The sequence below is a fragment of the Penicillium macrosclerotiorum genome (assembly GCF_028827735.1).
Source record: "Penicillium macrosclerotiorum strain IBT 26536 chromosome Unknown utg000010l_segment0_segment0, whole genome shotgun sequence".
NCBI classification, from domain to species: Eukaryota; Fungi; Ascomycota; class Eurotiomycetes; order Eurotiales; family Aspergillaceae; genus Penicillium; species Penicillium macrosclerotiorum.
In genome coordinates, this window is record NW_026643089.1 from 55,586 (window position 1) to 68,585 (window position 13,000).

The 13,000-nt window shown below is 53.0% G+C and overlaps 5 protein-coding genes across 5 annotated transcripts; 1 reads left to right on the forward strand and 4 right to left on the reverse strand.

Annotated features, from left to right (window-relative positions):
• Positions 1-173: 173 nt before the first annotated feature.
• N7462_009740 (lysophosphatidic acid acyltransferase LOA1) lies at positions 174-1,309 on the reverse strand (the record flags this gene model as incomplete). The annotated part of the gene is made up of 3 exons (XM_057081454.1): positions 174-909; positions 978-1,215; positions 1,279-1,309. The coding sequence occupies 3 exons, from the start codon at positions 1,307-1,309 to the stop codon at positions 174-176; spliced, it is 1,005 nt and encodes a 334-aa protein (XP_056928494.1).
• A 290-nt stretch (positions 1,310-1,599) lies between these two features.
• On the reverse strand, positions 1,600-3,431 carry N7462_009741 (putative MFS transporter; the record flags this gene model as incomplete). The annotated part of the gene is made up of 3 exons (XM_057081455.1): positions 1,600-2,650; positions 2,727-2,973; positions 3,038-3,431. The coding sequence occupies 3 exons, from the start codon at positions 3,429-3,431 to the stop codon at positions 1,600-1,602; spliced, it is 1,692 nt and encodes a 563-aa protein (XP_056928495.1).
• A 436-nt stretch (positions 3,432-3,867) lies between these two features.
• On the reverse strand, positions 3,868-6,544 carry N7462_009742 (uncharacterized protein; the record flags this gene model as incomplete). The annotated part of the gene is made up of 5 exons (XM_057081456.1): positions 3,868-5,284; positions 5,340-5,561; positions 5,625-6,307; positions 6,361-6,465; positions 6,536-6,544. The coding sequence occupies 5 exons, from the start codon at positions 6,542-6,544 to the stop codon at positions 3,868-3,870; spliced, it is 2,436 nt and encodes an 811-aa protein (XP_056928496.1).
• A 599-nt stretch (positions 6,545-7,143) lies between these two features.
• On the reverse strand, positions 7,144-7,952 carry nctA (negative cofactor 2 transcription regulator complex subunit BUR6; the record flags this gene model as incomplete). Its single annotated transcript, XM_057081457.1, has 2 exons — positions 7,144-7,400; positions 7,484-7,952. 2 exons carry the CDS (start codon positions 7,950-7,952, stop codon positions 7,144-7,146), a joined length of 726 nt encoding a protein of 241 aa, XP_056928497.1.
• Positions 7,953-8,871: 919 nt separating this feature from the next.
• On the forward strand, positions 8,872-11,909 carry N7462_009744 (RING finger protein; the record flags this gene model as incomplete). Its single annotated transcript, XM_057081458.1, has 6 exons — positions 8,872-8,915; positions 8,976-9,085; positions 9,150-9,538; positions 9,603-9,849; positions 9,920-10,603; positions 10,681-11,909. 6 exons carry the CDS (start codon positions 8,872-8,874, stop codon positions 11,907-11,909), a joined length of 2,703 nt encoding a protein of 900 aa, XP_056928498.1.
• Between the last annotated feature and the right edge of the window lie 1,091 nt (positions 11,910-13,000).

The following is a 13,000-nucleotide window of genomic DNA, read 5'->3' on the forward strand; positions in this document are numbered from 1 at the left end:
AATCTCGATATCAATGTACACCTCGAGCCAGTAGATAACTTGACGAAAGAGAAGGAACAATTTATAAAGTATCCTATATTGGCCTGCACTACCGAGTGCTAGATCCTGGGAAATAAATACTCATCTCAACACAGTATTCTATAAATTTAAAAAGTAGACTAGAAGCAAAACCATTACCAAGTCCGCCGCGTCTTAGTCCACATCCGCACAAAACTCTGTTTATCCTTCACGCCGAGCCCAACGCGCTTGACTCGGCCCAGGCGAGCCAGCGACTCGCCTACCTGGTCCAGAATCGCCTTCTCGCCCGACGTCAGCTCCCCGTCCACCACGTCTTGGTCCAGAGTGTCGAGGTAGTTGGTATTGAACGTTGATTTGCGGGTCGAGCGCGCAGGTGGGGCGTCAAACGCACTTTGCCCACTCATCACGCACTCCGCGATACGGACGCGGATGCAATGAGTTGGCTTACTGAGTAATGTCCAGAGGAAGCTGATATAACTGCCCGGTAACGGGGTCACCACATCAACGGGAGTGTAGCGCAGACTCACGGGGAAGATCTTGGTCTTCGAGGGGATACCCAGCAGCGCGGGGCTCAGGGGCAGGATGCCTCGGCTGTTGGTGGTCGTGCACTCGGGGAAAATGACAACCGGTCGGTTGGGGTATTTCTCTACCAGCGTGGCGACATCCACGAGCTTGGTGCCGGGCTCAGGGCGAATTGAGGGCTGCGCGAAGGCCCGGAGTATAGCTTGAAGCAGGGAGATATGTTCGACCTGCCGGGTATCGGGGTAGGCGGCTGTGAAGACGGGGTCGAATATAGCAGCCAGATATACGGCGTCGATTGGGGATGTGAAGGAGGATGCGATAACTGAGCCCGGTTGTGGCAGGCGGGCCTGCTGTTGCTTGGAGAGGGAACTATTGATTGATTTGAATTAGACATTGGCAAGGGTAGGCACTGGAAAAGCTTGGTTTCTGATACGAACCCTTTTCGCACTCCATCCACCTGTAAATCAATCCACCAAATACTGGGGACGCCCAAGATGCACCACAGCGCCGCTTTCTTTCCCAACGACCCGATCGGAAGCCATTGCAGGATCAGAAAATAGGTCAATGTGACAAACAGGAAAAGAGGCAATCGGAAGCAGAATAGGAAGACACGGAGGGGGGCGTGTACGCCGAGCGGTTCGGCGGGGATTGGGAGGAAGGGTGCGATACCCGAACCTAGAGAGATGGAATGGTTAGTCTCAAAAGAACAAATGAAGCATCCGAAGACTCTCGACTTACCTCGGTCCCGAAACTGAGAAAACTTCTCCATTGCAACGTCTGCGATGGCAAGAGGGGAGGTGTGTTACGGTCAGAATTTCTGGGGACTTTCGCATGTGAGAGGCACGTGACTAGGGAGCACGAAGCTATTCTAATCGGGATGATCCAAGTATACAGATATTTGTCGGGTTAGAAGATGTATGAGAAGCTGGGAAAATGGTATTTGAAACAAATGTATATGAATAAAATACATGAAGGATGACACCGAAACTCCGGGCCAATGATCCGAGATCTAAACTGTACAAGATCTATATGCGACTTCCTTGATTTCCCATCCGCCAATCATTCCTCTTCAAATTCCTCCACAAAGTCCGCAGTGCGAGGAGCGGTTGGCAGTCGGAACCACCAGATCGCGACAGCCACCATGCAAAATAAAGAGCTGGTCATCATCCAGGCCAGGCCAATCCAAAATCCTCCAAGTCGCAGACCAAGCTGGAAGACTGCTGTGATCGATAGACTGGCCACAACGTTGCCGAATGACTGGATAATCTCAATCACAGTATACAACCGAGCGGTTTCATCGCGCTCAACAAGCGTGGTAATAATGGAGCGCGTCAAAAATACAAAGCCTGAACCAGAGGTTTGTAAGATCATACTGGGGATCAGGGTCGCGATCGAGGGAGAGAGGCCGATTCCAAGAGTTCCTAGAGTCAGGCATAGAATGCTGGCTCGAGCGAGCCAGAGGTCCTTCTCAGTCGACGTGCGTCGTGGATTCAGCGCACGTTTCTTGAGCCATGGAAGACCCCATAGAAACACCGGAATGGATACGGTAGGCCGGGAGGCCACCAGCATATTGGCTTGCGCTAATGTCCAGTGGTACCTAGTCGAGATATACTGGGTTAAGAACCAGGACGAACCACGGCTGAGACGGTAGACCAGGAAAGCGGTCAAGAGGAGAATGACCGGCTTTCGGTTCAAAATGAAGAGGTAGGGCTTCACGTAAAAGCGATAGTTGGCACGGCACTTGGCCCAGAACGATGGGTGCTGTTGGCCAGGGTAGCTCCAAGAAAGGTGACGTTCATGTGTACGACCATTGTCCATGTCGTCGTCGTGGTACTGTCCAGGCTCATCAGGCGTGGCGATATGGTATTTCGGCTTAGATTCTTCTGATAAATCGGAAAGTTCAACGTGGGATGGTGCGGGCTCCTTTCTAGAGGGCAGCACATGCTTGGTCTCAGGCAAAATCAATATAAACAAGAGACCGCCAAAAACGATGGTGAAGCCAATTATGAGTGGGACCCAGGGATCCATGGTCATCAACCAAGAAGCAAGAGCGGTTGAAACAAAGTCGGCGCCCATAGATACAATGGCAAATTGGAAGAACAGTCCAGCTCTGCATAGGCAAGTCAGCTTTTATTTGTTCTTGTTATCACTAGTAGTGGTCAATAATTGCAATGCACAATTCATACCTTTCCGATTCCGTTGTCACATCAGCCATCATCGTCCAAATAATAGCGAAGGCCACGACCGGCCCACCCCCCAGCAACCACGCCAGAGAAGACAACCAAACCGCGCGTAGCGGAAATATTTTGTTGAACCACAGGACGGCGACGGTGATCATCGAGTTCAGTGCGAATCCGGGGATACCAAGCACAAGTGTTGATTTGCGACCACGGCGATCAGCCAACAGACCGTATGGAATGGCCATCAGCGCGCCTAGGCAGGCTCCTGTCAGCTTTCCACCCACATTACCCGGAAATTGTGCAAGGGCTGGACATACTTAGTAAACCATCGAAGAACATATGGTAGCCTTTGACAGCGGCCAATTCCGACTGGATTTCTGCCAGCTTGCATAGCTCCTCTGGTACCTGTCCATTGGCGCCAATCTTGGACGGATCTGCCTGTGAATAATACTGGCCACACGCAATGGATTCCATAATTCGGACCATTGGGCCTTCAAGGAATGCAAAGCCGACCTCGACGGCCAGAATCATAGCGAATAGAATGATCTTCAGCCGGAAAGTGATCTTGCTCACGGAGGCATTGGCATGTGTCTCCGCTGACCGGTCGGGCTTGCCATCGTGGTGGTCGTGGGCGCGGCCAGGCGTTCCGGATTCAGTAAGGAACGGGGCATCCTCGCGGTCCTCGCGATCGAACTCAGGTTCCGCAGGCATGGCAGCCGGGCATGCCGTGGTGAAAAACAGGAAGGGAAATCAACGGAGAGGGAGGGTTTTTGGAACATGACGAGAAGAGGGCCAGGGTCTTCTCTGCAATGGACAATGGTGTCTAGGTGGCCAGTGGGCGCAAGTCCAATCGTCGCAAGCGGATCCGTCACGGTTTCTTGGCGTGCATGCGTCAGATCGACCCACTTCAGGGGCAGCGCGGGAAAAAGGAGTTGATCTGCCGCGAGCTCCAAATCAAATGGTAATTAGGAATAGAATGAGACTCAGGGTCTTCCGTGGTAAGAACAGAATCATGAACAATAGTGAGGAATAATTCATATGGGATGTTCCGTCATCACGCCGGATTAGTAACAGACAGGTGGGTATAAGCATAGATGTACAATCTATAGACCAAAAAGTATACACTATACACATTCCTCAAGTTTCACTATATGTATCCCGCCTCGTCAAATAGGCTACCGCGTGATTGCACAACTGCGGAGAGTTCAAGAAGAAACTCATACAAAACCACCACATTCGTGAGAACGTGACCGAGGGTCACCACCGGCGGTGCCTGGGCATTAGCGTCTTCGCTTTCCGCATTCCCTTCCGTCGAAGCCGAGATGGATTCAGCGGGGACTAGCGGAAACGGGGTGCTCAGTCGCTGCCGAAGAGCCCCCGCAGCTGCCGTCCGGGAGGTCGACGTTCCGCGGGAGTCGATTGGGCGAACAGACGACTCGCCCCGAATGAAAGTGGGTGCCATGGGAGGGGAACTGACCGGCTGTGGTGACCGGCCCCGGGAACCCGGGATTTGGGGTTCTGGCGACCCGGGGTAAGAGAGACCTGGACGATCTCCGAACATGGGTGCCGCAGCCTCCGAGGGCGCTGAGGAGCGATCGGGGGTTTGAGGCCGGTCTTCTTGATGGAGGACTTCTCGTCGGGCCGCAACAAGCACATCGAAGTCTGGCAGGTCCCGTTGCCACTGGCGCGCCTGGTCTACAAGTCGCCGAAGCGCTGCAGTTAATGTTGGACTAGCAGTGGCCGGCCATGTCGGCGCCTGATATGCACGGTGAATTGCATCACCCTCTTCCGATTGCCCCTCTGGGGACGGAGGATCGTATTGCGCGGGATCCACCAATATCCAGCCATCTAAAGAAAACAAATGCGAGGATGCCAGACTCATCAAAACACCCGTCAGCGCAAGGTTCACGATGACACTGTTAGTATAGAAGCTTTCGACGCAAGAAAGAAGTGCCTGGATAATTGGATCGTCTTGTTGAAGTTGTAGCGGGAGAGGAATCGCTTCCTCCGTCATGTCAGAGGGGACAGGGAGACACAGGCGGGACTCGAGCACCCAGGTCGCATCAGCAACGTAGTTGTCATAGGATTCGTTTAGGGTAGGCTCATTGATGAGTGAAGTTCCCAGGCCAAGCAGCTGTTCGAGCTCGGCATTGAAAGCACCCACAGATCGCTGGAGTGCCGGCTGGCTGGGGATGGTGTGAATCAGTGACCGCGCAAAGGGATGGTGCCGTTGGAGAACGACATTCAACAGACGTAATGTGGCCAGCACAGTCTGGCGGTTTGTAGAATGAAGCCCCATCAGAGCCAAGTCGCGCAAGTTAAAGAGAGACGGGGAGGGTTGGGCCGCTTCAGACGCCAAAGCGGCCAACACGTTGAGTGATTTTCGGCGGCTGGCCGACATATCCATCTGTTCCTCAGGCGGAGGAGACGATGCCAGTAAGAAGTGTAGAATTCGGTGCACCAACTCGCCTTGGTCAATTGAGTCAAGTATACGGCAAAGATAGGTCAAAACTGCCGCTGTTGAGCCACCTGCCACGTCCGATGATTCCAGTAATGAAGGGTATCTTAAGGTTTGTCAGTGTGATTCATAAGGGGGTTAATATGAGGGGGCTGGAATACAATAATTGCTCGAGAAAGAGGACTTGAAAATGGTCGAGGAGAGTGTCGTTCACCTCAGTAGACTTGCAGTGGTCGATGGTGTCCTGCCAGAACAAGAGATACGACATGAATGCATCCATAGCTTCACCCAGCTCTGGTAGAAGAGCAGTGTCTTCCGAAGCGTGGTCAGAGAGCGCGATGATTCGGGGAACATTGCCATCGGTGGTCGGCGCAAATGTCAAACTGCGCATGATCAGCCGCGTCTCATCACATATAGCTCATGCATCCGTTTCAAATATGACATACCTGCCCAATTGGCTGTACAACGCGCCTAGTCCGGTCGCCATCAACGTTGCAAGATCGCTCTCGATCAACCATTTCTCTAGATTCTTCGAACGGGATGCCGTCTCGATGAGGTAAAGCAGCCCAGTCCGGGCAAAATCGCCCGCTCTGCCCTCGTTATGAACATAATCCACCAGCAGGTAGAACAAGGGAAACTCGTCTTTGCGCGTTGCGCCAGCAAACTCCGTACTACTGGGAGATGCCGACTCCCCATCCACGCCCGCGGGGGTCGTCCGAGGCACAAACCATGCAGGGAGAATCGTCGGTTGCAGGCGAATGTTGTTGGCAATCCCAAACAGCAACTCGACCAGGCGACCTTCGATTTCATCTGCCTTCTTATCAGCACGTCGAACCAGGTCAACCAGTGCACGGGCAAAGAGCCGGTTGTCTACGACACCATCCACCTCGGCATCGATAAGCGTGTTGAAGAAGACCGTGGCGGAGCGTAACACGTCCGCATCATAGTAGGACAACGCGAGCTTGGTCACAGTGACGAAGATCTGAGAGGACGCCGCGTAGGCCACACAGGGGTGCGGTGCCGGTCCGCGGGATTCATCGCTCAGGATGGAGTTCAATCGTTCGATGTAGGCGCGTGCCTGAGCGGTGGATTGTTCGGGGGAGGGGGAGTTGGAAGAACGCCATATTTGCTATCATTCAATTCGATCAGTCAATGCTCCTTTAACCGAGTCCAGCGCCATACCTGAAGAGCGTTGCAGGCGCGCTTAAAGGCCGTGAGTCGTTCCGTGGGTGAGGTGGCCCGAGAGGTCTTGGACAACGCGCGCGAGCCGCCGATGAGACGAGACCACTAAGTTCAGTTAGCCGAGATTTCATTTCGGAGGCTTCCCTCTACTAGTATGTGGTCGGGAGGAACCTACAAAGTCCATTCTGTGACAGCATGGTCTCACGACCTGGAGGGAGGGAAGTTGACGGGGTAGAAGAACGAGTGGAGCCGGTGGGAACTGGTGTATCGCGCGCCGATCGCCAACATCCACTCAAATCGCAATCCGGAGGAAGTAGGAGGGGACACTGAGTGTACACGCTCGCTTGATAACAGGAAGTACTAATAAACTGACAGGTACACTCTTCTCGCTACGTGTGGTTCAAATCCCACCAGACGCTCAATACCTTGAAGAATAGTGCTCTTCTTACCTTTACACTGCGTCCAATCTTGAAAAAAAAAAAAAAAAAAAGAAACACATTTGTAGCACAGTCTCGCTCCGAGTCTGATGCATTGGAAGGAAGAGAAAAAGACTCGTGTATACAGGGATCGGGCCTGTATCGAATTATTCACATGAATATGCGTTGCTAAATATCAAACCCAGTCCACCCAACGCCCCCCGGGGGTAAAAAAACAACAAAGCAAAGGAACCAAAAAGAACCATAGCAAACAGAGAATTATCAGATCATCAATGCGCCAGTTGCCTTTCCCATCTAGCACGTCGTCAATCGTGTTCGTTTCTTTTTAATATAAGCCACGCTGGTCTTAGTCGCTCTCCTCCTTGGGGCGGCGTCCGCCACGTTTGCGACGCCCTTCGTTCTGGTCGCTGCCATCATCTTCATGTTTCCGACCGGCGGGTTGATCAGGCACCTTAGCGATGATGTCGGCAAGGAAATCTAGCACCTCATCCTTGGCGACGGCCTGCTTCAGATGACTCGCGGTGACGCGCTTGGAGTTGCGGTCCTTGGCCTCTTGGGCTGCTTTGGTGACCAGGGAGATCATAAAGAGCTCCAGAGCCTTGGCTGGAACAAAGGAGCGAGATGTTAACGATCTATTGCCATGTCGAAAGAGACAGCTCGCGTCTTAGGGGAGATGTAGCACTTACAGACAGCGATTGGGGTCACTTGCGCGACCTTTCCGACATCCTCGTCGGCCTGCATGATGCGCTTGATGCGCGCCACCGGGAACTTGGTCTTTACCTCGATCCCAGCGCCGGGCCGGGTCTGGAGGAGATCATCGGACATAGGCGCGACGGTAGGCATGGTTATGGGTGCCTCGGGGACAGGAGCGTCCGCGGGCTGCAAGCGAGATGAGCGACGGGCCATGTCGTCGAACGGCTGGAAAGGAGGCACGTACTGCTGAGGAACGCGACTCGAAGGAGGGCGCTGGTACGAGCTGAAGAAGGGTGAGGCGTCGTAGGAGCGGTGGGCCAGTGGACTCAGTGGCGCGTACGGTTGCGTGGGGTGGACGACGTTGGCGTTGGCGTTGGCGTTGGCGGTATGAGGAGGATGGGCGGTATGAGGGGGAAGAGAAGAAAAGTCGGGCGATCTTGGTCGATAGTTCTCCTCGGTCATGCTGTGATGGTCTGGAATTCAAAGAAAAAAAGAGTATAGGATATCAAAACCTGAAGGCGGAAGACATTGGCGTGTCGGGCCCAAGCTCCAAGTAGAAAAGAAGAAACACGGGGACTCTCGGGCGGTCGCGCCCTTTTTAAATTCCGCGCGGTGGATCGCCCGCGACTTAATTTTTTTTTTCGGCCTTCTGGCTTTTTAAACCTTTGCGACCCTTGATGACGGAACTGATTCTATACTTCTCTGCTCTCGGGGATCGATTTGATGGCCAGCATCTGTGGTCTCGGGGGGATTTAGGTCCTCTTTGAGCTTTGCCCTATTCTATACCTCCCTCTGCTCTTCTCCTGTTCTTCCAATCTGCCCCTCTACCTCGCTCGCAGCTGCCTTGGGGCTGGCTATGTATGGACTACCAGTACTCACTGATACAGAATGATATTCAATCATATTTCTATTTGTTTTCTGACCGACCTTTGCATCTGGTTATTCCCACTATTTTCAGCACCTCCTGCTCCCTTTGCTTTGTTCCTGAACCCCTACCTCTAATCCCCGTCGATGATGATGACACCCGTCCGGAGGCGGAACCAGAAGACACCACGCGATGGTATCGCTGTTTGCCGGTGATGGACTCGAAAAATTACTTGATCTAATCTGATGACGATATATCCCTGGCCAATCTAGAGCTCGCTAGCTAGTAATCAAGCATGACCGTTTTCTTGTGCCGGTAACAAATTGCCTAAACCGCTGCCACCCGCAGTGCGCTCTGGGCTCGCAACTCCGTATTCGTAGAAGCTAGATCGGCGGAACGTTTCTCCGTCCAAATTCATGAATCCCATCCAGTGCTGATTTCCAACTTGCGCAAACACTCCTCGTCGCCATCACAACGGCAATTCGATTGTTTTTGCCAGATTCCTTGGATCCAGCCATGGCTGCGGCGGATCCGCCGGCAGGTCTCATGGACATCGCCAGGTAGGTCCCATGGCGCAACCCGCATCAGGTGAAGAATAATTCTAATCCGCCCGTCCCCAGCACCCTCATCCAGGATGAGATTCCATTCAAGCTGCGATGCGCCATCTGCAACAAGCTGGCGGTGAACGCCTTTCGCCTGCCTTGTTGCGACCAGTCAATCTGCGAGACCTGTAAGTGGTCACACAATGCCTCCCAAACCCGACAGTGACTAAACTCGAATTTTGTCCTTGCTAGGCCAAACATCCCTCCCTGAAACCTGTCCTGTCTGTGCACACAGTCCAGTCTCATCAGATCTCTGCAAACCAAACAAAGCCCTTCGAACCACACTCAAGGCGTTTCTGCGAACGGAAGAGAAAAAGCGCGAGAAAGACCGTCAGCTGGCTGCTCCCTCCACTCCGGTCATCACCACCCCCGCAGAACATGATGCTATTCCAATCGAGATGAGCACTGAAAAAAAGCCGGTGGAGGAGACTCCAGCCGACACTCTCAATGTTCCACTGCCAGTGGAGAGCCAGCCAGCTCAGTCATTCACAGAGCCTGCGTCCGAGGGAGATGCCATTGCGGCCAACCCCGAATCTACTGGTGCGCCTGAAATGCCTGAAATGCCCGAACAAACGATCAACGTAAGATGCTCTACCCATCTTGTTTCTTTCTGGGCAGTGCGCAATGTGCTAACACTATAGCCAGTCCGAGTCAGCTGCTGGTCAGGCCACTGGAGATGCAGCTGGGCCCAAGATAATCCCAACTCCACTTTACGAGGAGACACCAGCTGAGGATGAAAATGCTCCGCAAGACCCCTCACAAGAGACTGGCTCTGGGATGATGAACATGGGCCCGGGTGACTTCTCAGGCATGGGTTGGAATGCCAATGGCAATTTTAACGGGATGAACCCATTCATGGGAAATTCTATGTTCAACTTTCCGAACCCAATGGGTATGTTTTTTCTATCCTTTCATACTTTTTTTCGATAAGTTGTGTAACAATCAACTAACTTCACAACCAGGTATGCCAATGTCGATGGACCCAATGGCCGCAAATCAGGGGATGTTCGGAGATTACGGGATGAACATGACTGGTATGGACATGAACATGGGAATGAATTACAATGGTCAGGGCATGTATGGATCCTTAGGATGGGATGGCTCCCAGCAAAACATGTGGCAAGGTGGCCCAGATAAATTCAATCCAACTGCTTTCGCAAATGGCACGGGCCCTCCTTATGGAGGGGCCTATGGCGGATCTAATATGTCTTACCCTTCTAACATGGGCTATCAGTCTGGGTACTACGGGCCGGGATATGGCCGTGGCGGTGGGTTTCGAGGTCGCGGCCGGGGTTACTACCAAGGCGGCCCCAGTCGAGGTGGCTTTGGAGGCCATGGCCAAACTCATCCCCCTTATGGAGGTCCAGTACCTAATGGCACGACTGAAGGCCCAGAGGGAACCTCCATTGAGGCTGTTGGTCCCTCTCAAGTGAATGAAGATGTCGGTGCAGAACCAGTATCTGATAAAGCGGCGGCCTCGGCGGAAACCCCCACCGGAACTGCTCCAGCAGAAACAGATGTGGCAGACAATCAGCAACTACAGGGAATCCCAACCATTGACAGTCTGGACCAGTCTTCAGTGCCCACTGGGCCCGGTGGCTACCACGGTCATATGGGCTCGGGATACGGACGAGCTGGTTACGCGCGTGGGTTTGGTGGTCCCGGAGGCCGCGGCGGCGGATTTGGGGGGGACCGATGTCTAGCTCATATCAGCCCCAGGTAGAACCCCGAAACCCCGGCGTGGAGGGTGCACCAGCCGCACCGCGTGCGATGCGGCAAGGCCTGCCCAACACCAGCGTTCTGCGACAGCGTGGATTCCATATTCAAGGACGGGCCGCTACAGGCAGTAATACACCAGGTGTCTCGCAAGGAGCCACTACCGAAACACCTCAAGACCCGCCTCGCGGCCGGTCTCCATCTAAAGCTCCGTCACAATCGCAACAAGCAGCTCAATCACGATCGCCCTCGCCAGACCGGGGTTCTCGAGCTCATTCGCGCCCTGCGGACCTTATTGACGAGGACGAGAAGCAAGGCCAACGAGATATGAAACGCACAGATCGTGTGCAGGAACCTCCTTTGACTGACCGCCACTCCCGCTCTCCATCAAGAATGTCGTCTCGTCGCTCTTCACGACGCAGACACCGTGAAAGTGACCGAGATCGAAGAAATGGACATCGATCAAATCGGAGCCATCGTCACCATAGCCGAAGTGACAGCCGCAGCCGCAGCCGCAGCCCGAAGAAGAATGGGGACGGTCGAGTTTCTGATCGACTGCCATTGATCGCTGAGGACAATCAGACCAACGGCCACGGCAAAGTATCCTCCGATGCGGGAGATCCCCGGGATCTTGCAAGCCGAATCAGCAGCAATCATCGGTCCCATAGAGATCGGCCCAGCCGGCGCGATGAAGACCGGAACCGAACTGGAGATAACCGGACTGGAGATAGCCGGCGTCGAGACCGCGAGCGAGACCGGGATCGGGATCGGGAAAAACGGGATCGGGACCGGGTTTCTGAACGTGACCGTCGCCGGGACCGAGATCGGGATCGTGATCATGGTCGAGACCGCGAACGCGAGCGAAACCGAGATCGAGACCGAGATCGGGACCGAGGCAGAGATCGAGAAGAAGATCGCAAGCGTCGCCGTGACCGCTCAGAGTCCGCCGATGCCGACAATCACACTTCTCGGCCCCAAGCGCGTCGTGTAAAGCGTGGCAATGATGACCGAGACCGAGACCGAGTACAACAAAAAGCAGCAGCACCTGCGGCCGAGCCTGAGAAAGATGCCTATACCCTGGAGCGCGAGGCTCGTAATCGCGAGCGCATGCTCCGCGAGCAGCAAAACCGCGGCAGCGCCAAATCCAATACAGTCAAGCCCGGCCGTCGGGATAGCCGCCAGGAGCGCCTCGTAGGTGGGCGGCGCATCAATTACAAGTACGAGGACGAGCTCTAGATTGCAACTTGCAGCACACAGCGAAAAGAAAACGGGCATAAAATGTCCCACTTTGATGAAAATGACGAGCTCCAAAAAGTTTCATGGCACAGGAATGGCGTCTGGCACCGCTTTTTTCTTTATGGCTGGTTGGTTCCCCTCCCCTTTGGTTTTTCTACCTTTCTTGCATGTCCTTAATTTTCCCATGGTGCTCTATCTGCCCAGTAGATATGGGATTGACGAGGTACCAACGGCCTCAGGTAGATAATTCAAAATTCAATGTGTATATCACTTCCTTGCATACGATGTCTCGATTTTTGTAGTTTATAGTCTTTTTTTTGTGGGAAGTAGTCGCTGCTCTAGTGTCGATATGGTGAAATTTGGGCACTCTATCTGGCTGCTACACGTAGTTGACCTTCGGACGTAGTTGATACGTAACTATACTGGGTTCAAGAGTATCAAGTTTTAGCTGTGGACCTGGAGAAGTAAAGGAGAGGGAAATAAAGACACGAGGACCCTGCTTCGAACAGCGAGTTCTATCTAGGGAGCAGCTGGTTGAAGGTCCATATTTCACTACCTGATAGAGAGGAATAATAATTATCAGAGATTATCTGCACATTCGCACCATAGGCTTCGAAACTGAATGTGTCACGAGATCCCAGCTTTAATCGGACTTCCGATTTTTGTTGAATTTTGCCATTCAAAATTCTGGCCTTCAAGGAAATTATCGGATGAGCAGCAAAAAGTCCAGAGAGATAGCGAATAGTGGAATAGAGATAAAACATTGTGACGAGCTATTGAGTAGGGTCCATAGCGAACAAAAGAAGTTACCGAAGCAAGAAGGTACATAACGGCGACTGATAGCCAAATGAAAATATATATTGTAGGCGACTGTAAACCAACCAGTGTCATGAGCATGCGGCATAAATCTATACCCAAGTATGATCGGAATTAGAATTTGCAGAACCTAAGAGATTATCTAAAGGGAAAAGGACAGGATTATAATACGTGGTATCGAGATTCTGTTGCCCAAGATACGGACTGGATTTGTAACACGAGTTAAGCGGGAGCAATGGTCCCTATCGACACCCGGTCTTTTGACCTCGCAATTC